General features: G+C 38.6%; 1 protein-coding gene across 2 annotated transcripts; it reads right to left on the bottom strand.

The window, feature by feature from the left end:
- Positions 1-1,323: 1,323 nt before the first annotated feature.
- Positions 1,324-22,342, bottom strand: MED1 (mediator complex subunit 1). 2 transcript variants are annotated; one of them, XM_010842669.1, is made up of 17 exons: positions 22,098-22,342; positions 19,980-20,086; positions 17,401-17,479; positions 16,186-16,240; positions 15,949-16,081; positions 15,220-15,248; positions 13,197-13,268; positions 12,639-12,713; positions 12,077-12,150; positions 11,397-11,486; positions 10,320-10,431; positions 9,671-9,795; positions 9,305-9,423; positions 8,288-8,489; positions 6,483-6,578; positions 6,253-6,358; positions 1,324-4,767 (listed from the first exon to the last, which is right to left on the bottom strand). In XM_010842669.1, the coding sequence occupies exons 1-17, from the start codon at positions 22,120-22,122 to the stop codon at positions 1,539-1,541; spliced, it is 4,728 nt and encodes a 1,575-aa protein (XP_010840971.1). In that variant the 5' UTR covers positions 22,123-22,342; the 3' UTR covers positions 1,324-1,538. The 2 variants fall into 2 exon arrangements, with proteins under 2 accessions (XP_010840971.1, XP_010840972.1); XM_010842670.1 differs by lacking the exons at positions 15,949-16,081; positions 19,980-20,086; positions 22,098-22,342 and having other exon boundaries at positions 17,401-17,429.
- Between the last annotated feature and the right edge of the window lie 2,498 nt (positions 22,343-24,840).

Genomic DNA, 24,840 nt, shown 5'->3' with positions numbered 1-24,840 from the left:
TTTTTTTTTTTTTTTTTTTTAATCCAGAAGAGTTGTGCTGGGGATCGTGCCCCATCCTGCTGATACAGATCCTGAATGGAATCATCAGGAATGGCACAGTGCAGGTGTCAAAATCAAAGTAAGGCCGCAGAATTTTGAGAGGACCCTCCAAATACTGAGAACTTGTGTTGCACTCAAATGGTCTCCTGGATTTCTATATGTATGAGAAGGGCTTCTTATTGACGTCCCCCAGAATCCAGACTCAGACCTGTTCTTCCAAAAAGGTCCAATTGTGTTGCTACATAGTAGCAAGGGTTTATCTTCATGCCCACCTAGCATTCCAGGCCCCCATTACTTCAAGTGAGCTTGAAAACGGTTTTAAGTGAACTATGGCTGCAAATTTTTTACTGTTTTATCTAAGGGAGCATACAGTGGAGTGATTAAAGTCTGGACTCCTTATCCTTGTGATGAAGGGAAACAAGGAGCCCAGTTCTCAGGAATGGCATCAGTTCTCCTACAAACAAAATGCTGGGATATGGACTTTTGGCACATTGTAGAAATAGGAGAACTATGAATTCTGTAATGGTTTTCATGCCACTGGGTCAGGGAGGCTATCCCACTTTTAAACTTTACTGAATCTGAAAACATGTTTATATCCCAAAAAGCCAGCCAAGCTTTCTTTAAAGGAAAAAACTATAAATCAATGCCTCCACAGAAAGGTAACTCCTAATATTCCTATGATGTCTGAACCCTATGAAAAACCTCCTATAACAAAAACACCATTTTGGTTTTCTACTTGACTCCAAAGGTGGGCTCTGACTGATCTGCTTCAGCTTGATACTACATTACCAGCATAAGCCACAAGCTCCCTACCACCAAATAAGCCTCCTCCTTGCCTCCCATCATTTTGAACCCTGAACCTCATAGAATAGAAAAAAAACACTGTATAAAAGCAAACAGATAAAGGGTTAAAATATTACAAATAAATAGCTAAAATCATCTTCCCTCCCCAATCACTCCTCTAAGAAACAGACACCAAACATTACTTAAGTGTCCAAAATGACCCAAGTCCTTCATTTGCCCCTGCCTCAAATGGACAACTACCCAAAGGTGAACAACCTTCATGCAAATGCATCAAGGAATGTATTGCTTTTTCATTTCTGCCCAGCCCTTCAAATACATGCACTAAAATGAGTTTAAAACATGGCCTAAAAATGGAAAAAGGGAGAAAAAATATATATGAATATTTCCCACAAAACTGTTTCCCACCCTTCCCTCTCCCTAAGCCCTTCCCACCCCCTCCCTTTCATAAGCAAATATTTTAAAACTTTTTTTTTTTTTCTGGCAAAGGAACAAGTGATTTGTGGTAACCAGAATCAAACCCTATGGTCTCTTTAGTAGGGTCCGGCTATGCCTTTCAAAATTCATCCCACTTGGTGTCAAAGCCATGCCATTTAAGATTCTTAAACACAAAATCAGACCTGTCTGACTCACTCCTTATGATGATTTGCCTATACACTTAGTTCTTCTCTGGCCATATTTTTGCTTTAAATAGGTTCCTAGTTGCCAATCAGGGCCACATCCATAAGATCGTCATCTTCCTCCCCAATCATAAAGTCAGGGCTGAGCCTTGAGGGCCTGTCTGTAGATAAGATTGTGTTACTTGTCATAGACAAGGACTGGTCTGAAGAGATGGGTGATTTAGACCAACTCTCTGGCTTGATGCTATGAGATTTTTTCTTGTCTCGGTCTTTGTCCCGGTCCCTATCTTTGTCCTTTACTTTCTTCTTTTCTTTTTTGTGCTTCTTATGCTTCTCTGTGCTGTATTCTGGAAGAGGTCGGATGCCATCATCTGAGCTAGGACTGTTCTGATAAGATTTCTCTGCTATGGAGGAGCCTGACTCACTTTCACTGTCCAGATTCTGGGGGGTATATGCTGGTGACTTACTATGGCTGGGAGAGCCACGCTCATGCTTTGGAGTGGAACCACTGATGAGTGGAGAGCCATAGTTTTTGGAAGAGGCCATCTGAGGCCTGAGCCCTTCTCCACCACCTTCCCCAGGTTTCTGCAAAGTCACTTTGGCTTTAATGCTGGGGGATCCCCCATCATGCTTGCTGATGATAATTTTTGCCACACCCGTGCTCCCCACATTTTTAGACTCTGAGGTCTTCTTAGATGAATCCACTGAGCCCCCCGAGGTGGAAACCTTTGATTTGTCTTTATCACTTTTCTCACGCTTGCCCTGGAACTCTCCTCCAGACATGTTATGTTTGGAGGACACAGGATGGCTAGAATTTGTGCTCACCCCCATTTGGCCGTCCATTGGGTCTTCACCCCCAGGGCCACTGGTGACAACCCCATGCTTCAGTTTATCTATGACAGCTGTTAAAGACGGCTTCTTATTTCTGCTGGGAGATTTCCCTTTGGAACTCCCATGCTGGTTCTGAGAGGATGACATGGAAGAGCCACTTGAGGAAAAGGAAGAGGAAGATGCTGTACAAGAGTTAGATGATGGGGGAGTTTTCTGAGACAATGAGCCTGAGGATCCTAACCCTGAAGATGACTTCATACCGGTGCTTGAACTAGTTCCAGACATGTGAGAACCACCAGAACCTGAACTGATGGGGGACTTGGCTTTAGAGGATGGGGGAGTCCCAGGAACAGGCTTCATTGGAGAGGCAAGCTTATCAGAGCCTCCAGGTGGCCTCGAATGGGAAGGGGATATGTTTGGTTTACTTAAAGAAGGATTCATAAGTGATGATGGCTTCCCTTGAGGTTTCATCTTGGTGCTGCTGGAGCCACTGCTCAGTCCATGCTTGGTAATAGGAGAGGAGCCTGGCTTTCCCCCAGACTGGGATGAATTTTTGGATTGGCTAGATCCCGAAGACCCTTGGCTAGAATATATACTGCTACTTAACTTAGAACTTGATGAACCTTCTGATTTACTGCTTTTCATCTTGCCTGAGTTGGAAGCAGAAGATAAGGAAGAATGGCTATGGTGGCTTTTACTTCCTGAGGAAGACACAGAACCACTGCTGGTATACTGACTGTGAGAAGAGGGCTTGCCCACCATCACAGTTCCCTTAGGAATCTGAATAGTAATTTTGGGAATGGGTGGTGTGGCAACACCTGGGGGAGTCTGAGATCTTCCTGAACTGCCTGGAGATTTGGATCCACCTGTACTAGTAGGTGGGGTGAAAGGTCGGTTAGAACTGTGAGATGGAGACTTTCCCTCAGTGTCTGCCTTCTTCCGCTTTGGAGGCTTATCTTTGCTTTTGCCATCATTAGAAGGGGTTCGACTGCGCTTCCCTGGTTTGCTGTCTAATCCTGTCCCTGACAGACTACTATTACTGGCACCATTGCCTTCCTTTACTCTCTTTTGAGTCTTTTCTTTCCCTAAGTCCCCAGTGGTCAATAAAGGACTCTGGCTACCACTGTGATGCTCCATAAGATCTGTAGGACCCAAAGCCTTACCAGCCACTGCTATAATACTGAAATCAACCGTGTCAGCTTGGCTATTGCCTTTAAACTTAGTCTCCCCATTATCACCTCCAAGCATTGGCACCCCCAAAGTATTTAGTGCCTGAGATGCAAATCCTTTGAAATCATCATTATCTCCACTTTGGCTGCTTTCATCAAAATATTCTTCTCCAAAACCACTTTGGCTCTGGCTGTTCAACAAATCAGGATTGAAATCTACTCCATCAGGAAAAAAATGATTGGTAGGTGAGTCACTACTGGGGCTGCCAGCAGCATCTGCAATAAGGTCAGCTGGATCAGTGTATGGATTTTCATTATTATTGGCTTGAAAGACATCAGGGTCAAAGAGGGCACTCTGAGAATGCCCAGAGCTTGAAGAATCTCGAACAGGGGTGCCAATGGGTGGACAATCGTCACTAGTGCTGGGAAGCTTAGAAGCTTCTTCTGCAATGTCTGAAAGGATATCAGTTACATCTGGGCCAATGCTGTCTGAACTGGATAGTCGGACCATCCTTTGAATACTGGGTTGGGGGTGAGGTACTGGTTGCGGGTAAGTTGTTGGGGGAGTACTACACTGGCTTGGAGCTGGAGTGATGTGTGGCGTATCCAGCGTGTCAGCTGTCATGTTGACATCAAAGATAGGGTTTTGTGAGTCAACATCCATTGAAAATAGCTCCCTCTGAAAGTCATCTTCAGTCTGGTGCTTTGGTTTGTCAGGTGGTAATCTTGATGACTTCTTCTTCTTTGTCTTGTTGCTTCCCGAGCACATTTCCATCCGGGGTGAGCCGGAAGAGGAGTTCTGCCTTTCTAAAGGGCTGCTTCCATAAAGGGTTGAGAAATCCTGGGCAGGATTATCTTTAAGAAGGTTCATGAGCATCGGGTGGTTCTTGGTGTTGCCGGCCATCGAAGAGACAGGTGGCGGCGTGTGATGAGGAGGGGTCGGACTCGAGCCAATGGTAGACCCCCCGTTCCCTGTGATTTGCAACAAACTGGTAAGAATTGGGTTCTGAGATACCTTGCTGAAGTCCTCCCCATGGCCCACCGACTCATGCCGATCTTTGATGCTCATGCTCATATTAAACAAGGTGGTAATGGGACCCCCCGGAAAGGTGTTGGTTGGTGTAGTGGTACCACTCATTGGGTTGTTGCCTGTGGTCATGCCATACCCTGGGCTGCTAGCCGGGGGCAGGTTCTTTTTCACCATGTCTTCAACTGTCTCTGCAATGAGGGACAGTGCTGGAGTGTCGGCCTGAATGGTTTCAGCTTTCCTCCGAATAGCCCTCATCGTCACAGGAATCGACATACATCTGTAAAATAAGATGGAAAAAAACAAAATGAACAATGCATTAGCTGCTACTTAAACCAATTTTTCATTTGAGATAAAGGCTTTACTTTTGCCTTAAGTAAAGATGTGCAATAAATAGTTTTCAGGTAAGGCAGAGGACCTGTAAGGCAGGAGCAGTTCTGTAAAATGCCAGAGCTTTGGATATACCCATTCTAAAAAGAATCTGGAGGAAGACTTCCCTGATGGTCCAGTGGCTAAGACTCCATACTCCCAATGCAGGATGCCTGATTTTGATCCCTGGTAAGGAACTAGATCCCACATGCCACAAAAAAAGATTCGCATGCCACAACTAAGAGCTGGCACAGCCAAATAAATATTTTATATGAATGAATGAATAAAAAGAATCTGGAAGGAATTCCCTGGTAGTCTAGTGGTTAGGACTCCAAGCTTTCACTGCTGAGGGCCCAGGTTCAATCCTTGGATGGGGAACTGATATCCTGCAAGCCACATAGAGGAGCCAAAAAAAAAAAAATCTGGACCAGGAGGCAATCATCAACCTCCTTTGACATGCCACCAAAAACAAACCAATCCTAAACAGATGTCCAAATAATTAGATACCATACTGAACTAAAATAAAACTGGTAATAATGACCTCAGTAAGAAAATGCCCTCCTTTGGGGACTTCACATGTGATTAATGGTGTAATTGTATATACAATTTATCTTAATTGATGAACCACTAGAAAAATCTCTTGACCCATCAAATTCTATACTTAAATAGCTTAAATCACCCCAAAGCTATCTGTGAAAAGTACTACCACTGGCAGGAAATCCTTTTTATTTTAAAGCAAAGCACTTTTTATGTTACAGATAAATTTATGTTTATAAACATGTTTGAAAACAATTTGCTCTACACTATGTCAACAACCTTTCTTAAAAGACCAGATAGTAATATATTGACTTTTTAAGATTATATGGTTTCTGTCCAGCTACTCTGCCACCTTAGCTCAAAAGCTACCATAAACAATATGTAAAGGAACAGACGTGTTCATTTACAGGCATGTCTTATGTGTCAATAAAATTTATTTTTATTTACTAAACAGACCACTCGTACCTGCTCTAAAAAATCTTGAAATTACATATTAATGCTTCCAGGAAGCTGAATGGCTAAAGTATCTTCCCACATACTGCTGTTTGACATATTACATGTGTTTTTTACAAAAATGACACAGAGGAAAAGTGAAAAAAAGATCTACATTTTTTTCAGCTCTCTCCCTCATAAAAGAGCCCTAACACTGGGTCTGAAGTTACCTACTTTACTTCCTATTACTCTTATGAGATTTATAAAATCAAAAACTCATATTGCTTCTAGATCCAAAACCAGAGAAGTGTGAATTCAAAGCAGTGACTAAATGCCTTCCTCCTAAATTTCTAATTCATTTATTACTGAAAACAGCATTCTTTATACACCTATTAATGGTACTCTGATGAAAAAGGGCCAGTGCTACCTTTGAACAACTTTGGCAATGAAGTCATCTGTGCAGATGAGTGCATCTGACAGCCCCTTGTAGAGTTTACAGCTCACATGTGTTGAGTCCTGCACATCCATTACCACTGAAAAATAAAACATATAGGAGGTGTTTAGGATGGATTTGGCTTCAGTTTCTGACTTTTCAAGAAGAGATAAAAGGACCAAACTGCTACCCTGAGAGAGGTGCTAACCACCCACATAACTCACCACACACCAGGGAGTCATTCACAGGGTGCTGAAAAGACACGCTGAAACGAGACTCTGAGAGGGGACACACTTCAAATTGGAGAAGCCCTGGAGAATCTAAAAGGCAAAGAAAAGGATCATAAAATAATCAACTAGATAAAAAGACTTGAGATGTGTAAATAGTAATCATTAATTATGAAATCCTTTCTCTCCCTCACTGGAAACTAAATCCCATATATTTTTTTAAAAACATGAAACCCACTGGCACTCACAGGTGATTGAAGAAATCAGATTCCCAAGAATCTACCAGTTTATGTTATAAATACTCTAAAACAAAGTAAACTTCAGTTTTTTTAAATGAAGATATTTAATCCCTAAATTGATAAAGTCCTTGGCAGATATAAACATCCTGCCTTGAAAATCAATTCTGAAAATAAATGTGGCCAAGAGGAGTTTCTCATTCTATTTGATAAGCATCAGAATCACTGTCATAAACTCTGCTTTCTACTAGTATACAGCTGTTAGCTATACATTCCATAGTTTGGTAAACATGGACGTAGGGAATACAATCTAAAATGATATATTTATGCCAAATACACTTACATATAACTATCATCGTTGGTTTCTAAGCCAAACATGCTGAAAGCCCAGAGACAAGAATTATATACTTTCTTGGGGAAAAGTATGTATCTCTGTAGGACTAACTTCATAACTATCTCACAAAAACTCATTTTTAAATGCTCTAAAGCTATGTGGATAATCTCCTAGGATTGAGATACATGAAACAGAAGGGTCATAAGGATACTTGCACATGTTCTGTGTCATTACTTCAACTTTCTAAAATTTTTCGTTTCTGGAACAATTCTTACTCCCATAAAATATATGTCCTGATTTACCTTCTGGGTTTCTTCTTGCCTACCATTTGAATGGCACAGTTCTATCACTGAAATGTTTACAACTAATGTAAAAAATTAACTATGATTAACTAGAGCAGCCAAAATTCATATCAAGATTTCTAAGAGCAAACTGTGTGAAAAACATCAGCATTCCAGAATCCTGGGAGAGAAAGAAAAGGGCACAGGTCTCATCTGTTTTTAAGCTATATGATAAAATTCTCCAAAGAAGGTGGAGAAAATATACTCAGGATTAAAACGTGAGAAGCACTGCCTAACAACCTAAAATTTAGGTGTCAAGAACTCTCTTCCTACAAAATCTCAAATTATACCTTATATATCTGCTGCAAGATTCAGGGCCCTAGGTACCCAATTACACCACTGCATGCAGAAAAACAGTAAGCCCATTGCAAAAAAACTCAGTAGTTTCCATATGCCAATATACAGATTGCTTCCATCAAAATTATCCACAGAGCTTAAACTAGATTCCCAACTCCTCCCACAGAAATTCTAATTAAGTTCATTTGGTATGGAAACCAAATATTTGTAGTTTTAGAAGCTCCACAGGTGATATGATGAGCCACCAAATTAGAGAACTACTAGAGTAATCAGTCGGACAAAGCAATGGCACCCCACTCCAGTACTCTTGCTTGGAAAATCCCATGGGCAGAGGAGCCTGGTAGGCTGCAGTCCATGGGGTCACTAAAAGTCGAGCACGACTCAGTGACTTCACTTTCACTTTTCACTTTCATGCATTGGAGAAGGAAATGGCAACCCACTCCAGTGTTCTTGCCTGGAGAATCCCAGGGACGGGGGAGCCTGGTGGGCCGCCGTCTATGGGGTCACACAGGGCAGACACGACTAAAGTGACTTAGCAGTAGCAGAGTAATCAGTACCATTTACCGGTAAATACAGCAAAAGGAAAGGCAGTACCTTCCTTCAGAATAGTTCTTTTGACACAGCTTCCTATTAGGGTGTTATAGGCCACTTGGTGTCTGATCAGATTCAGGATAAGAGGAACCCGGCCAGGGTGCTGAAAGGTGATTTTGCTAACAAGGGTTCCCTGTAGACTTCTACCATCTGGAAGAGGAGCATCCTTGTTGAGGAAATAGCAGTGCTGTTGACCTGGAAGAGCCTGGGCAAAAAGAACAAAGGGAACAAATGCTATTTACTCAGCCACTGTACTCCAACCACAAACTATCCTGAAAAAAAAAAAAAAACAAAAAACACCCTACTCCTCAAAAATCAGCAATTTCTTGCCACTCACTCACTTGGCTGAAAAGACCCCTTTTTTCTAAATGTTCTGCCAGTGGTTTCCTAACCTAGCTAACATAAAAATTACCTCAGAAATCTGTATAAAAGGGGTCCCTGAACAGTAAGTGCAAAATTTTTATTTTTTAATAACACCCTATGGGACAGGGGAGCCTGGTGGGCTGCCGTCTATGGGGTCACACAGGGTCAGACACAACCGAAGTGACTTAGCAGTAGCAGTATACAGTTATAATGGAGCCAGAATTGAGGAACTGTTACTTTAGACTATTGTCAAACATTCAAATAAATTCAAGTTCAGATGTGGTTTAAAAACCGTCCTTAATTCACTCATTCCAGTACTTTCTTCTCTGTAAGTACTCTGTAGATCAGAAGTTCACAGCACTTGAAAGGATTAAACAGCAAGAATTCTTAATACCTACTTATAAGCTTATAAAAGTTTAGAATACCATTAAGAGACTTTCATTTGAAATTTCAACAATTCAATGTACATTTTTCCTAACTTGGAAGTTATGTTCTTTTTCAGTACATTTCAAAGATATCTGTAATTTCCTGCCTGAGAAAACAGGACATGATCTGGTAAGCCAAAAGAATGTCTTCTGATTTCAGATATCCTATAAAAGGAAGATTCTGATCTTGGGTCCAACCATAATCTACAACAATCCATAACGCCTTACTTACAGCATAAAATCGCATGTTGTGATTCAAAGGTAAGGGGTCAGGATCCTTTGACAGTTCAAATTGAGTGATCAGTTCATAGAGGGGTACATAAGTTGGCTGAGTTTCAAACAATGGAATTCCTGGAAGAGCAAAGATCAATATAATCACAGTAAGATGAAAATGTTGACAGCTCAGTTTTCCCTTCATTCACCCATTTATTCAAGAAGTACTTACTAATAAGCACTGACTAGTTCAAAACACCATGATATCTATACCTATCACTAGTTTTTTGAGGTCAAGACTGAAAGAGGGCTAAGATAATGTGAATTTGAAGTTTGCTTTTACTTTTATAACAATTATTAGCTTCTGATGCTGCTTAAAACTCACCTGTGCAGTTCTGAATTTTCTGAACAAATGCTCTAGATACTGGAAGTGGCTGGGGAAATTTCAAGAAGAAACAAGCAGGAAGATCAACACTGTTGGCACTGGTAACTAAGGAGAAGGAGGGAGTCCTTCAAAAAAAAAAGTAGAGGATTGGGATTCTGAATTGATGTAAAAATGAAAAGTTCTCAACACTCAGACACGTTTGTATCATATAAACACATACAAAGACTATCAAACTTCACTCTTTGAACTTCCTTCCCCCAATTCCAAAATATCCTATTTGTTAACCCTAAAGTATCTTATCGAACATCTATCCTGAAACACGTTCTCTAGTTATTAATATTACTCCAACATAGCTCCAGATCAACATAAAGTCCCATAAGAAAATCCCATAGAGCAATCACTAAACCACTAAGCCAGTGGAAGTAGCACGGTTCTCTTCTTTCTCTCTCATGATAAAACTGTGTTCTATGAGCAGACTTCAAAGAGGAGCATGCAAATACCGAAAAGAGAAATCAAATGGATAAAACAAAAAGCCCACCCCTAGGAAGTCAAGTGTGGGAAGAGCCAAGTCAAAGTAATACTTGTTTCTTATTGGGCTTAAAGTTGAAAAAAAATGGACTTTGCTACCCTAGAATTATATTTCACTTACCATTTGTTGTCAACTGGATGTGATCCCATAATTAATGGTGCAATTGGGAGTTTATACATAGCAGATGTTCCTTCGATTGTCACTGATGCATTCATGCCCAAAGATCGAGGAACTGGGAAAAAGAAAAAAAATGGTATTCTCCAGAGTAACACAAATTATAAGGATCTTAACATTAAAAAAAAAACAAAAAGCTAGCTTCTGTGTAATTTGTCAGCCCTAATTATCAGATTCTATACCTATATAACTTAGAAATGCTACAAGTACCTTTCTAACAAACCAATAATTCTGTTAGTAAATAATACAAAATATAGGAAACAATGCAGTCTAAGGAAAAAAATTTTAAAGACCGATTACCAATATTAACTTATTTTCTCCAACTTCAGAATGCATTTAAACAGAATTATGACTACAGACAGTCAATGATTGAAGTTAAAAAGGGGAGCAAAATGAGGTATTAGGCCATTTTTCATTAGGTTTTAGTCTATTAAAGTGCAAATACAGGAATTCCCTGGCAGTCCGTGGTTAGAACCCTGTGCCTTCACTCCCAAGGGCAAGGGGTTCCATCTCTGGTCAAAGAACTAAGATCCAGCAAGCCATGTAGTGCACCCAAAAAAAGTGCAAATACAAAGTAAGATCCATTATTTTAGTTCTTTAGTAAGTTGGTTAACTTCTTTACCATTAAAGTAATGATTAAAGCAAATTTCAAGTCAGATCATTTACATTTTCTCATTCACTCATTTACTCATTCAAAAGGATCAATTAAGCCTTTATTATTATGTATGTATATCCTATGGACAAGGAGCCTGGCAGGCTACAGTCCATTGGGTCGCAAAAGAGCTGAGCATGACTGAGCAACTAGATGACAACAAACGTATATATACATATGTATATATGTATGAATGTGTATGTATATATCAGAAGCAAACTCTGGTAGAAATGGAAAACTTTGATAGGGATGGCATATTTACTTGTGAGTAGCAAACCAGAAAGTACAGGCAGGTCTGGGCATTCAAATTTTTTAAAATATTTTTTAAACACTGAGCAAAACCTTTAGTTACTTTATAGTGAAAGTCTTACCATTATTCTCATGCAAAATGATAGGGGATGTTGTCTTATCATCCAGCAGGTCAGAAGGAGAGGCATAATACTTCAAGTTCATTAAATGACCTATGAAAAATAAAACATCACTACTTTATCAGGTAACTTACAAATAAAGAAAAATATTCCCTTCCTATAAACCTATATACAAGAAAATAGTTTAAAATATGAGAACTCATGATCCAAAGCAGCTTGTGAAATACGACAGAAGCATAAGTATTATTTCAAGCAGCAACAATTTACTTCACAATTAAAAAATATGAAAACTAGGGGAGGGCAAGTATTGACACCTTAGAAACCACTAAAAAATACACAAATGAGAGGGGTAAATTTGGAGTCTGGGATTGGCAGAGACAAACTATTATACAACAGTGTCCTACTGTATAGCACAGGGAACTACGTTCAGTATCTTATAATAAACTATTATGAAAAAGAATAGGAAAAAGAATAAAAGTATATACAACTGAATCAGTTTACCATATACCAGAAACTAACACAACATTGAAAATCAACTACATTTCAATTAAACAAAAAGAAAACCATCACAAATGACTAGTAATTTTCACCTTCTGCTTATAAAACCAAGATGAAATTTTAAGTAGTAATCTTTCAACTAAAAATTAGGTTTTTTTCTAAACAAGCAAAATAGCATCACATACCCCCACTTCTTGGAGTGAGATAGCCAACACTTCCATGAAGAATCTTGTCCAAGGGACCAGCATTGGTTGCTTTCCTGCAAGACAAATGATCTATGTTTATTTACATTTAAGCCCTGAAGGTATTAGTATATAATGTCATAATGAGTTCAGCCCTTACACATCTTTTAATTCTATCCTAATGACTCTATCTTGGGCATTTAACAATTATATTTCACCCTCAAGGTGAAGGGATAATTTCTAAGAATATACCAGTGTGTAATATGGTGAACAAAAATTACAACTATAATATTATTTATCAGAAGGGAGGCCAGGTTTCACAAGTCTTCTCATAAAACCTATGGAATACCAACCAACAACTTAGGGATACTGATATTCAGAAAATGGAATGCAATCATTTGGGAAGTGAAAGGATATGGACAAGATGTACAGTACAGGTAAAATACAGATGCATAGTAACATGCATCTATAATACATATTTTTTAAATAACAGAAGCCTAGTAACCTATAGACAAAAAACTTTAAGAACAAGGTCAAAGAGAATTGATACTTTAGCCAGTCTTACCAATACATAACTGCCATTTTAGATAGATCCTGTTCTAAGGATTGGAGAGCCAAGTACATTTTAGTCTTCAGTTTGCTGGAAAGTAAACAGAACAAGAATTAGTTAACGAATATACATATACACAAACACTGAAAGCCTAGAGAGCAAATCTACCTTGGAAGCAACTTAGATATCTATTAAAAAAAAAAAAATTAAAAAACAAAATCATTAGTGATCTACCAAAGCTAGTTTTTATCTCTACTTAAAAGACCAAGCAAGTAAGCAGAATCCCAATTAGGTTAAAAATATAAAACCAGTCCCATGACAATTTCTTTCAGCCTAGAAATCAATATGCTGAAGATACCTCAAGGATTATAATCTACCTTCTAGCACTATAATCATTAATGCAGATACTGTTTATTTAAAATACCTTTAAAGGACATTAATTAGCTGAGTTATAGACTGTCAGAATGAATAGAAATTACAAATGAGCTAGGGCAGAAGACTTGGCAAATTTCTAAGTACAAAATGATTTATAGATTTATACTAATTTTTCAAACAAAAGCAAAAAATACTTACTTGTCCCCTGGAAGGTTATAAAGATTAACAAGACCCTTAAGGTGCTTAGAAAATTCATCAAAATTTTTTTCCCTGTAAGATGTTCAGGGAAGAGGAGAGAGGGAAGAGAATAAAACATATAATTACTACTCAATCGTATCAGCAAAGTCCCAAAAATCAAGGCTATATAAAACTAATCTTAATAATTTGCTTTTATTTTTCCCCCCAGAGTTTTCTGGAATCAATCAAAAGTTGCAAAAGAAAATACAATGTTCTCCTTTCTCTGCTCCATTTTTTGGGAGAAGGTGCTAATAAACAGTATAAAAGATAGTCAAAAAGACCTGTTACCTCATATACTAATTTGTTCTTCAGTAATGAGACTTAGTTTAAATAAAGCACTTCTCCTCTTAATTTGTAACTGAGATGACTGGATGTCATGAGGAAAAAAAATCTTTTAGAGAGAAAAAGGAAGTAAATAAATTAGGAAGATAGGACACTTTCATGTATACACTAAGAGCAGAGAAAGGAAATGAACAGTGGGAGAGAGATGGGAGACCTAAGTAAAGGCAGAATAGGTAGTGTGGAGGCAAACGATATATTTTGAAATGTTCCTATAACAATCCTATAACAAGATTTACCCCAGGAAAAAGAAACTACTACCAGGAATCCTGGCATCCTAAAACCTAACATTCAGAGATGGACTCTTAGTCAAATAAGCTTTTATAGGCAGGAATCCAACACAACTCAACAATTCTAAGTCTCTATTCCTTTTTCAAACTTAAAAAAAAAAATGTCTGTTGAAAACTGTACTGCTCTGACAAATGTCAGATACTTGATCAGGCATTTATTGAATACTTACTGCCCAAAGTGCCATGAAGACACTAAAAAGAAACAAGAGCAACAGCAAAATATATTCCTTACCTTAAAATCATCATCTATACAGAGTGATTAAAAATACCTGGTAAAGACTAATATTCTTTCTAAAGTTCCCACTTCCAAACATGCTTACAAATTAACTTTAGAACACCATCAGTCCATAAACTGGTACAGTCTCCTATTCTACATTAGAACCAGAAATACTGGTTTCCTGGACTATTCTGATAATACATCTTTGCTAGACTTATTGAGTAAATGAAATCATAAAAGGTTATTTTTTTATGTTGCATTGCAATTTTTCAAAGCTCATTCAAATCTGGTGTATTTGGCTGTAAGGACATTAAAATGATCACTGGAAGGCTGAGTGTAAAACTTATTTCTCAATGTTAAACCCGTAAGATTCCTCCGTGTGATGTCTGATAACTGCACTATATTTAAAACATAAAATTGATGTAACAACTTTCTCAAATTCCCAGAGAGTTAATTCTGGGTTTAAATTTAAGCATGGAAATCTCCACTCAATTAAAGGAGAAAAGATAAGCCAAAGACAAAAGACATCAATTACTAAAAGAGACTGTCTTCAAGCCTAGCACTTTACTATGATTTAGGACCCATAAACCTGAAATATAAAACAATTTTTCTCAAAGTGAAAAAAAGTTCTTTCCATAGTATAGACTCAATTTTCTCAAGCTTTCTCTAATTCAATAATTAGGTTCTATTTATTTTTGTTCCACAGAGAATTCCTAAGGTTAACTCAGCAGTTCTCAACCAGGAGTGATTTTGTCCTCCAGAGGACGTCTGACAATATCTGGAGATATTTTTGATTATCACAGATCAGGAGGTTATCATAGATCCTAACTAGTTGGGAGAAACCAGGGATGCTGTTTAACATTCAAGAATGAACTGGGCAACTCCCTAGAGCAAAGAATCTCCCAACCCAAAATGGCAATACTGTCAAGGTTGGGAAACCCTAGGATAGATGGAATAGAGTGTTAAAAAAAAAAAGCTAAGTCAATTCTGAAAGTGATCAAGTACAGACTCTGAAAAATCTTGACCCAAGAAAATAAAGTTGTTCCTTAGAAAAGTAAATTCTAACCATTCTCAAAATGTAACTATAAAGAACAGCACTGTCTGCCAATAAAAGGGAATGTAAATGTCAGCTGCTCACCTTAGCTGCTGTACAAGCTCTGGACAGCTCTGAAATTAAAGAAATTATGTTAAAACTCTAAGCTACTTTAAAATGCTTGAAGACATCAAAAGTTTTTTTCTTTTTTATTAATAACACATGCTTTTTAACAAAAACATTAAAACTATAGAAGGTCCTTATATTAAGATATCAAAGACATCTTCCTACTTGGTAAACCATGGGGTTGGGTCATGAAATTAAAAATCAAATATATGAAATACTTTATAAAGGAATCAACTTTCAGTTGCTTGTTTAAAACATTAGGACCTCTCTTTAAAGCCATCCTTGGAATTCATATCCAACTGTCTGGTTATACACCTGTTACATTCGTCTCTATTACAGGGCTTTTCAGAGACATTAGCTATATACAAGATTATCTGTCCTTCTTGATTATAAGTTCTTTGAGGATAGGAATTTAAATTGTTCATATCCCCAGCACCTATTGTTCAACTGCGGCTCATGTTTGTTGATATGAATTGGAAAAAGTTCCTCTGGTGTTTCTTCTTGTCAAAGCCTTTGGATGATGTCAGAGATGGACCCAGAGTATTCTAAATTCCACTCTACAGCTACTGATGTTGTAGCCCATCACATCATCTCTACAGTGGCTCGTGAAAAAACCTAAACCCAAGCTATTTCAAACCCCAACAATATCCTTAAAAATTAATGTCCCTAAGTAAACCCCACAGATTCCAGTGAAATATCAACACATACCACAGGATTCTCCCCATGGTGAGCCACTTTTACATCACAAAGCTGTCCTGCAGGATCTAACTGCACTTCCACATAGAACATATCTGACGTGATGTAACATTCAGTGCCACTGGCACTGAGATGAGAGCCCAGTCTAGCAGGAACAAATCAAAACAAAAATTAATAGAAGACACATAAATAAAGCCACCCAAAGTCAACACTAAGTTAAATATTTCTGCCTACAGATATACTACTTACCCATTCTGTCTTGCTATAGACTCCAAACGGTCAGTCATTGCTGGTAAAGATGTTACTACAAAAGGGTGAAAAAAAGGAAATCACAAAGCATGCTCCAAATAACTTAAATAGTATTCTTCAAAGACAGAAACATCCTGAGGAGTGTATCTGTCCTTCCAAAGCCATAAACACATTCAATAGTCCAAATACTTGTAATCTGCACAAAGCTTATCTATAGTTCAAATGCTTATAATTTGCACAAAGCTCACTGATAAGGCTTAGCTGCAGCCTAAGCAATAAGGGTCAAAAAAAAAAAAGATCTATTTGAAAAAAACTGGACCTTTCTCCTTTCACTTTTTCTTTACTCATTTGGGACAGGTTATCTTTAAAGACGGAGAAGGCAATGGCACCCCACTCCAGTACTCTTGCCTGGAAAATCCTATGGATGGAGGAGCCTGGTATGCTGCAGTCCATGGGGTCGCTAGGAGTCGGACAGGACTGAGCGACTTCACTTTCACTTTTCACTTTCATGCATTGGAGAAGGAAATGGCAACCCACTCCAGTGTTCTTGCCTGGAGAATCCCGGGGATAGGGGAGCCTGATGGGCTGCTGTCTATGGGGTCACACAGAGTCGGACACGACTGAAGTGACTTAGCATAGCATATATCTTTAAAAAAGACATACTTAGGGACTTGCTAGTCATCTAGTGGTAAAGCGGGTATGGATCCAATCCCGACTCATTTATGATAATCAGTGTAAAACCTGTTTGTCTGTTTTTACTCTCATTTTCCTTCAAAACCAGACAGAAGTAGTAATTATAAGCTTGAATAATCAAGCTCATGACTTAAATTTCATGTTTGCTTTCCTGAAAACATTTTTTTCTTTCCTCTTTTTGTTTTCTTATGAAAACATTCTTAATAAATACTGTAAAAGTCTTACAGTCAAAAAGTCCATCTTCTTATTGAGTTAATTAGGAGAGAACATGTGAAGGAAAAAAATTTCCCCCTCCTATATGCTATCTTAGTTATCCTTCATCAATTATTTTTTGAGTCTCTACCAGCCTTCAAAATAGAATAAAAAATAAATGTTTCAAAAGTTCAGGTAAAAGTTCATCTCAACTTCATAATGAAATCAAGAGTGAGACCTACCTATCTCAACTTACATTTCTAGTATAAAAGTCTTTCCTAAACTGGAGCGTTTTTAAGACGTTAGCATATTTCAACAATGTTTACAAACCTTTGAGAGCTTTCTGCAATGTCTCCAAACAGCTGACCAAATGTTGGTGCCCTCCAGAACTCATTACAACCCTCTTCTCCTATATTAAAATAGGAAAACATTTGAGGTAAAAATTAACCAAGCCAATAGTTTTTGGTAAACACATACATTATTCTAGAAATAATATTTCAGGAGTCTACAGATTATGAAGTAGTCTATATACTCTATATTTCTTATATATTCTAGATAATCTATAAATTTTTAATTGTTATTTTGTCCATCTGTCCAACAGAGGAAAGGTTAATCTACTGAATACATGGATACACCATATCCATATCCATGAAAGGAGAAAAGGGTATTTTCACATCTAGGACTTCTCTGGTGGTCCACTGGTTAAGATTTCATGCTTCCAAAGCAAGGGATGTGGGTTCAATCCCTGGCTGTGGGACTAAGATCCCACATGACACAGTGCAACCAAAAAAAGAGTCTACAACAAAGGTATTTCCAGATCTAAAATAATTTTCAGGGAAAAATTAGAAGAATCAAAATGTAATAAATGCAATCAGCCTCCTGCAGAAGATGACTATATCCTAAGACTCACAATGGGGTGGCTCAAATTTGACAATTCCCAAACCTAATAAGGTGATATGCATGTAATCTAAGAAATACAACCAAACCTTAGTCAAACTACTGGGCCAGCTAAAAAGTTCATTTGGATTTTTCCATGTTACGGAAAAAACAGAATGAAATTTTTGGCCCACCCAACAGACTCACTCTAGGAAACAAGATACATAATCCAAAAATCCAAAGAGCAAAAATTTAGCATAATTTTTCTAAACCTATTCAAGGAAGCAGTTTCTCTCTGTACAACATTCTAGTCCCCAGAAGTATGAGCAGTTTTATGATACAAGGATAGGTTTTGAGGCTTTTCCACGCCCTAAATCCATCTTTCTTGGCTCTAATTCCATGCTCCCAAACATCTGCTTAATTAATAATCCAGATTCCTTTATACCTTAAATAGACAAGGACTGTGTCCATTGCTCTAGACAATGGATACCAGTATTTTGTTAACTGGAAAGACAAACCCTCATTAATAAACAGGCATTCTGACTTTCATGTTAATCTACTGAGATTTTGTTAATATGTCAGTTTTAAAAGGGCTTCCCCAGTGGATCAGCAGTAAAGAATCTGCCAGCAGTGCAGGAGCCACAGGAGACATGGGTTTAATCCCTGGGTTTAGAAGATCCCCTGGAGGAGGACATGGCAATCCACTCCAGTATTCTTGCCTGGAGAATCCTATGGACAGAGGAGCCTAGCAGGCTACAGTCCATAGGGTCGTAAAGAGTTGGACATGACTGAAGAGACTTAGCATGCACACACACAGTTGTTGAAAATTCTTCAAAATCTTTTACATACCAATAAAAGTAGGTTTCTGAATCTGCAAAAGTAACAAATAGACAATGGAAGGTATGGTGACCAAACCAAGAACTGGTAACCCAAAAGAGGGTCTTAGTAGCCACCTGGAGTCCTCTAGCTCATGATGTTTCTCTAATGACAATATCATTTAGAGGTGATATCTCAAACTAGAATATGGCTGCCTTCTAGTAAAAAAATGACAACCTCTGAATACCCATACTGGAAAAATTGTCATTAAGACTTAAAAAAACAACAACAACAACAAATCTTTTTTATGTATAAAATCCTGAGCCAGAAGATGTCTGTAGAACTTAGTTACAGAAATCTCTAAGCAACATGACATTTTGGTGTCCATTATCTCATTTGATCTTTACAGCAAAACTGTGTGAAAAAGCCAACTGGTATTGCTCATCTTACTCAAACCGGTGTCTCTACCTTCTAGATGAGGAAATTGAGGGTAGGAAAAAAACAAGTAATTTGTCCAAGGTTATACAGGTAGTAGTGGAGTCAAGATTAAAATAAAGGTTTTTTTGACAGCAAATTCAGTTCTCTTACTAGTGCTGTGCTATACACTCACCCCACTCCCTGTATTCCACTTAACTAAGGGCTCCCCATACTGGTGAATGCCTCAGGAAGGAGAAAGTACTGTAGAGAAAATCACAGAGTAAACAAGTGAAGTTAATTAAAAATGATTGCAAACTCTACTACCAATATAGATACAATGAAAGTATTAACACATTAGAATCAAGGAGCTTGACAGGAAGTAAAAAGTAAATGTTTCTCTATATCAGGCTATCATGTGTATCTTTTTTTTTTGGCAGCGCTGTGGGACTTGTGGGATCTTAGTTCCTCAACCTGGGATTGAACCCAAGGTTACAGTAATGAAAGCTGGGAATCCTAAACACTAGGTCACTAGGAAACTCATTATGCTTTATAAGTGTGTTTCTTACAACTTTTGCCTAAAATATCCCAGCTTACTATAACTCATGATTAACAAAATTCTACTAACATATCTTCTTCTTAGGTAGACTCTTAAAAGTTGAAAGCCATCATGTTCATATGATGTTATGAGAAATAAAACTGAAGACACACCATAACTAGCTAGAAAAAGTCTACATAGGTAACTTAGCTTATCAAATAATTTTCTAAGCACAACACTTTATCCAGTTCACCATAATCCTCACCATGACTTGACGCACAAGCTTAATGGTTTCACTCCAAGGTCTATTTTGGTTAAATTTTGCATGGAGCCGTTCCAAGAGAGAACTCATCTTACTCAGCTTTTCCGACTCTAAGATATAAATCAGAAAACATCATTAGCAACTCTTCGTTCAAGACCTTCCACAGTTTTTCTTGCAAACAAAACTCCCATACTTCATCCTGGTACGAACTCAGTTAAAATCTTTTCCAATATCATTTACTTCAAAATACACAAAGAATTCATTTCTAATAACAAGTAGACAGAAATTATGGGCCTAATCTAACAAACACTATAGAAGGGGACTGCTTTCTCTTCAGACTTAATGAGAAGCAAAAAAAGAACCACCTCCAGTCCTGAGGATCAAGACTACTGTTTAACAACAAAATAATTTCATGATATGCCTGAAATCCTTTGCATGACATATACAGAGCATACATTTGAACATGGCCTTACTATGGTTAGTTGGTTTTCAATGTGAAAATACAGACTTTCTTAATTTTTTCACATTATTTTAAGAGATCAATTTGTAAGTATTATCAAGAAAACAAGCTTCATTTGCCATTCAGCTATTTCCTGTTTGAATTCAAACTGTATGAACAAGGAACATGTCAAGTGACTAATGGATGAGTTTCAGGCACAGGTAAGAGAAAGGTAGAAAAGAATGGATCCCAGATAGTGTTTGAAGGAAACTCCTACAACCTCCAACACTCCTGTAATTCTTTTAACTGCTTAACACGAGCAAGGACTGTGCTGGAGACCAGCAGTGCAAAAATACAATATGCCTGAGATGACATCTGTGAGGGGGTGTGGATAAGTTAATGTGAAAATAACCATCACACAAAGCAAAATGAGATATGCTCTTAAAAATAGACACATTACTATCAAAATTCAAAGGAGGAAAAGTGTGTAATTAGTTTAGGGATGTTACAGAAAAGATGTCTTGAAAGATGAATAGAATGTCAGCAATCAAAGTTGAAGTAGTGACATCTTCAAATAGAGATTCAACTCTGTTCTTGGGGCTGTTTCATCCAGTTTATGATTCTGGAGAAATGTTTGGCAATTCCCACATTTAAGACATTCACTCAGGCACTATTTTACATCTCAGAGACACAGCAGTGAGCAAACTAGACAAAATTCCTGCCTCACTAAGATTCCACTTAACACTTGTCATTCTCTGCACCCTCTTTCCTTTCTCCTTCAAACACACCTCCCTTCTCTCCGTTGAGAAGGCCGATGATAAATGTCTTTACAAAAATGCTTCAATGAAACTTTTTTTTTGAGCAACTATTATGTGCTTGGAGAAGGAAACGGCAACCCACTTCAGTGTTCTTGCCTGGAGAATTCCATAGGCGAAGGAGCCTGGTGGGCTCCGTGGGGTCACAGAATCGGAAACGACTGAGTGACTAACACAACACAACATTACGTGCCCAGGACAATACAATGATGAGTAAAGCAAGATCCTGCTCTACTAAGCTCAGAGTACATTGGAGAAGACAAGAAAATAATCGTGTATCAATAGAACTATGTCCGAAATGCTAAGGGAGCATCTAAGCTGAAATGTGGAACTTTAGAGAATATAAAGTTACACAGAAAAGTGTTTTTCAGTAGTTCTTAGTTCAGATATTTAAAGACTGAAATTAAAAGCATTTTTAAAATATACAATACCACAAGATATGAACACTGTGACATTTTTGAAAACTACTGGCTTTTAATACCATAAGGACCTATCATTTCATTCACGCCAAAACATCTTACAGTACTTTGATATACAGCGTTCTATTACTGTTTTATATCATCATTCAGATTTCTCTTCTGAAAAAGCAAGTTTTACATTAACTTGCCCGGTCTCCCATCTCTTTAGGCTAAAAAATGCTCTGAGGCCCAAATGTTGCCCCTTGCCAAACAGGAAACCTTCACACTCAAGTTGGGAGCCCCCATCTCGCCAAAGTCGAAGCTCTCCATCACCAAGGAAGGCAGTCAGACTCTAAAACTCACACATATCCCGCCTCCTAGATCCTGAGCCCTCGGGAGAGTGGCCCCCGCGGAGGCATTGGCTCCCCCAGCTGTGTCCCGCCCCCTGATTTCCCCCTCAGTCACTCACCCTCGGTCTCCCCCTGAGCCTTCATCCTGACGGCGGGGAGGGCCTAAGTCCTACACAAGAGGATATGCCCTTCCCCACCAGTAATGGAGGAACCAAGTTGGTTCGGGCTCCCGGGACGCAGGGCACCTGCAGTCCCACTCTTCCAGGGAAGACTCAGTCTGAAGTCCCCGGCGGCAAGAAGAGAAGGGTGCTCGCGGCCGCCGCCATCTTCCCCAACGGAACTTCCAAAAGATCGCGAGATTAACCGTGATCCTGCGAGAGAGAGACAGAGAGAGAGGAAAGGGGCTGGGCACCAAATATCGCGGAAAATGATTTATACGTTGCTTCTCGCGAGATTATCCCCACCCTGCCTGCTCTCTGGTTTGTCTCCGACTTCTCGGAGCTAGGCGTGGAGCATCTGTAGTGGTAGTGTTCCACACCTCTGCGGAAGTTGGCGCTTTCGATTTGGCTTTCAAGCAGTTTGCAAAGTAAAAGCCCCAGCTGTCTTTCCTGAAATACTAGCTTTTCGAAGAATATTGCTGTTAGGAATATTTTATTAAAACTTCCCCTTTATTGAGATACTAGACGTCGGGTCTTTGTAACACGACGTCCCAAGGTAGCCCAGTACACTTAATTTCCATTACCGAATTTCCTTTTTAATTTCAGAAATATTTTTGTTGAGCATTTTCAATATTTCTGAGGACGTGGAAGATTTTGAGTTAAGAAAAACTTGTTTGCAGCAGTCATCAGTTCAGGTGAGTCGCTCAGTCGTGTCCGACTCTTTAAGACCACATGAACCGCAGCAGGCCAGGCTTCCCTGCCCATCACCAACTTCCAGAACTTGCTCAAACTCATGTCCATCCAGTTGGTGATGCCATCCAACCATCTCATCCTCTGTCCTCCCCTTCTCCTGCCCTCAACTCTTCCTAGCATCAGGGTCTTTTTCAGTGAGTGGAGTCTTCGCGTCAATCAGGTGGCCAAAATATTGGAGCTTCAGCTTCAGCATCAGCCCTTCCAATGAATATTCAGCAGTCATCAGATACTGCTAATTATGTTTAGGATCCCAAAGGTGTTCACAATGGATTGTATTTTTTTTTTTTGTAGTCAGTAAAACCAAGCAGGTTCGCTCACGCTCTACACTACAAATCACAAAGAATGTGTGGTCCTGTCTCTTGTATCAGTAACTTTTCACGAAGAGAAATCTGGATTAATGCCGAGAAGTTAGTAGTTCCTGCCCATTGGAACAAGAGCCAGGCTAAAATACAATTCTACTAGCACTGGGTGGAAGTTCTTAAAATAGTGAAGGTTACTCTTTTTTTTTTTTTCAAATACTGCTGAAAAGTCGGATTTTACCTAATTTGCTGTAAGGATATTTAGCAGTGGATTTCCACTGGCTCTTTAGTCTCAGACTTTTCCCCATATTTCAAAAATGATATGCAAACATCCTCCAAAACAATTCCTGCTGGTAACTACAGTTCAGATGAACAGACAGATAAGAACAAATCTTTATTTGTCACAGGCTTATTTTGACAAAGATATGCGTAACCATGCTCCTTGAAAGTAGAAATAAAATTTACTTCTTGTCTATTCCTCTTACCCTCATTCCTTTCAGTCACTACACAGAGAGTTTCTTGAGGCAGTAATTGCCCCTCATTTTGTAATCCCCACTACCTAGCATTGTACCTGGGCTTAGTAGGCAAATCTTTTACTGGTGCTAAAATTCCTCTCTAAATCTAGCCCTTCTCCCCTTGCCAAATCCCAACCACACTGACCTTCCACCTGCAGACAATTGCTTCACTCCTTCCTTTCCCAAGGTCCTTGAACAGGCCTTTTTAACTGCAGGAAGGCTTTCCCCTTCTCCATTCCCCCACATCTCACTGAGGCCCTCTTATATAGTTCTCAAAGTAAATGTCTCTTGATCAGGACTAGAGATGCAAACTTTCTCTAAACCCTGACTTAATAAGGTCCTCTGTTTTACTATTTCAGTACTTGATTAAGTACATGATGATGTATTCAATGTCTGTCTTCCCTGCTAAACTATCAAATCTAGGAGGGCGGCTGCACCGGGTCTATTTCTTTCACTACTGTCTAGTCTAGTGATACTGCCTAGCCTAGTTCCTGACACATGTCAGAGACTCAGTGCATATGTAGAGACAAATTGATAGGGTTGTCAGATTTTTTAAAAACAGAACACTCAGTTAAATTTTAATTTTAAACAATTACATTTTTTAGTACAAAAGTATGTTCCAAATATTATAGAATATAAATCTAGCAATATTAACATTGAAGAAGTACAGAGAGAATTTATCCAACTGCGAATTTCCAAAGATAGTTTATATTTAAAATGCTGTGGGAATTCCCTGGTGGGCCAGTGGTTAAGAGTCCATGCTTTCACTGCCAAGGGCCCAGGTTTAATCCCTGGTTCAGGAACTAAGATCCCACAAACTGCCCAGTGCAGCCAAAAAATAAACTAAAATGCTGTTTCAACAAGCATCTGTGGAGTCCTAACACCTGTGTATTAGAAGCTGGTAATATACACTTGACAACACAGCCCTAGCCCTTGATGGGTTCACCTGATTTAGAGTTCTGAAAATATGAACAGTCACTGAAACTGTAGGCACTCAAAAATATTTTGTTAATTTACTCATGTCCAAAGCATGACTGTTGAATACACAGCTACAGTTTCTCATGCAAGCTCTTTATACAAATGAACAATAAATACTGTACTAGAGTAGCTAGGAATTGTTAAACCATATAAAACTTG

This window comes from Bison bison, unplaced genomic scaffold (assembly GCF_000754665.1).
Source record: "Bison bison bison isolate TAMUID 2011002044 unplaced genomic scaffold, Bison_UMD1.0 scf7180017864180, whole genome shotgun sequence".
Lineage (NCBI taxonomy): Eukaryota > Metazoa > Chordata > Mammalia > Artiodactyla > Bovidae > Bison > Bison bison.
Note: the sequence above shows the minus strand (reverse complement) of the source record. Positions and strands in the feature narration are given on the sequence as shown.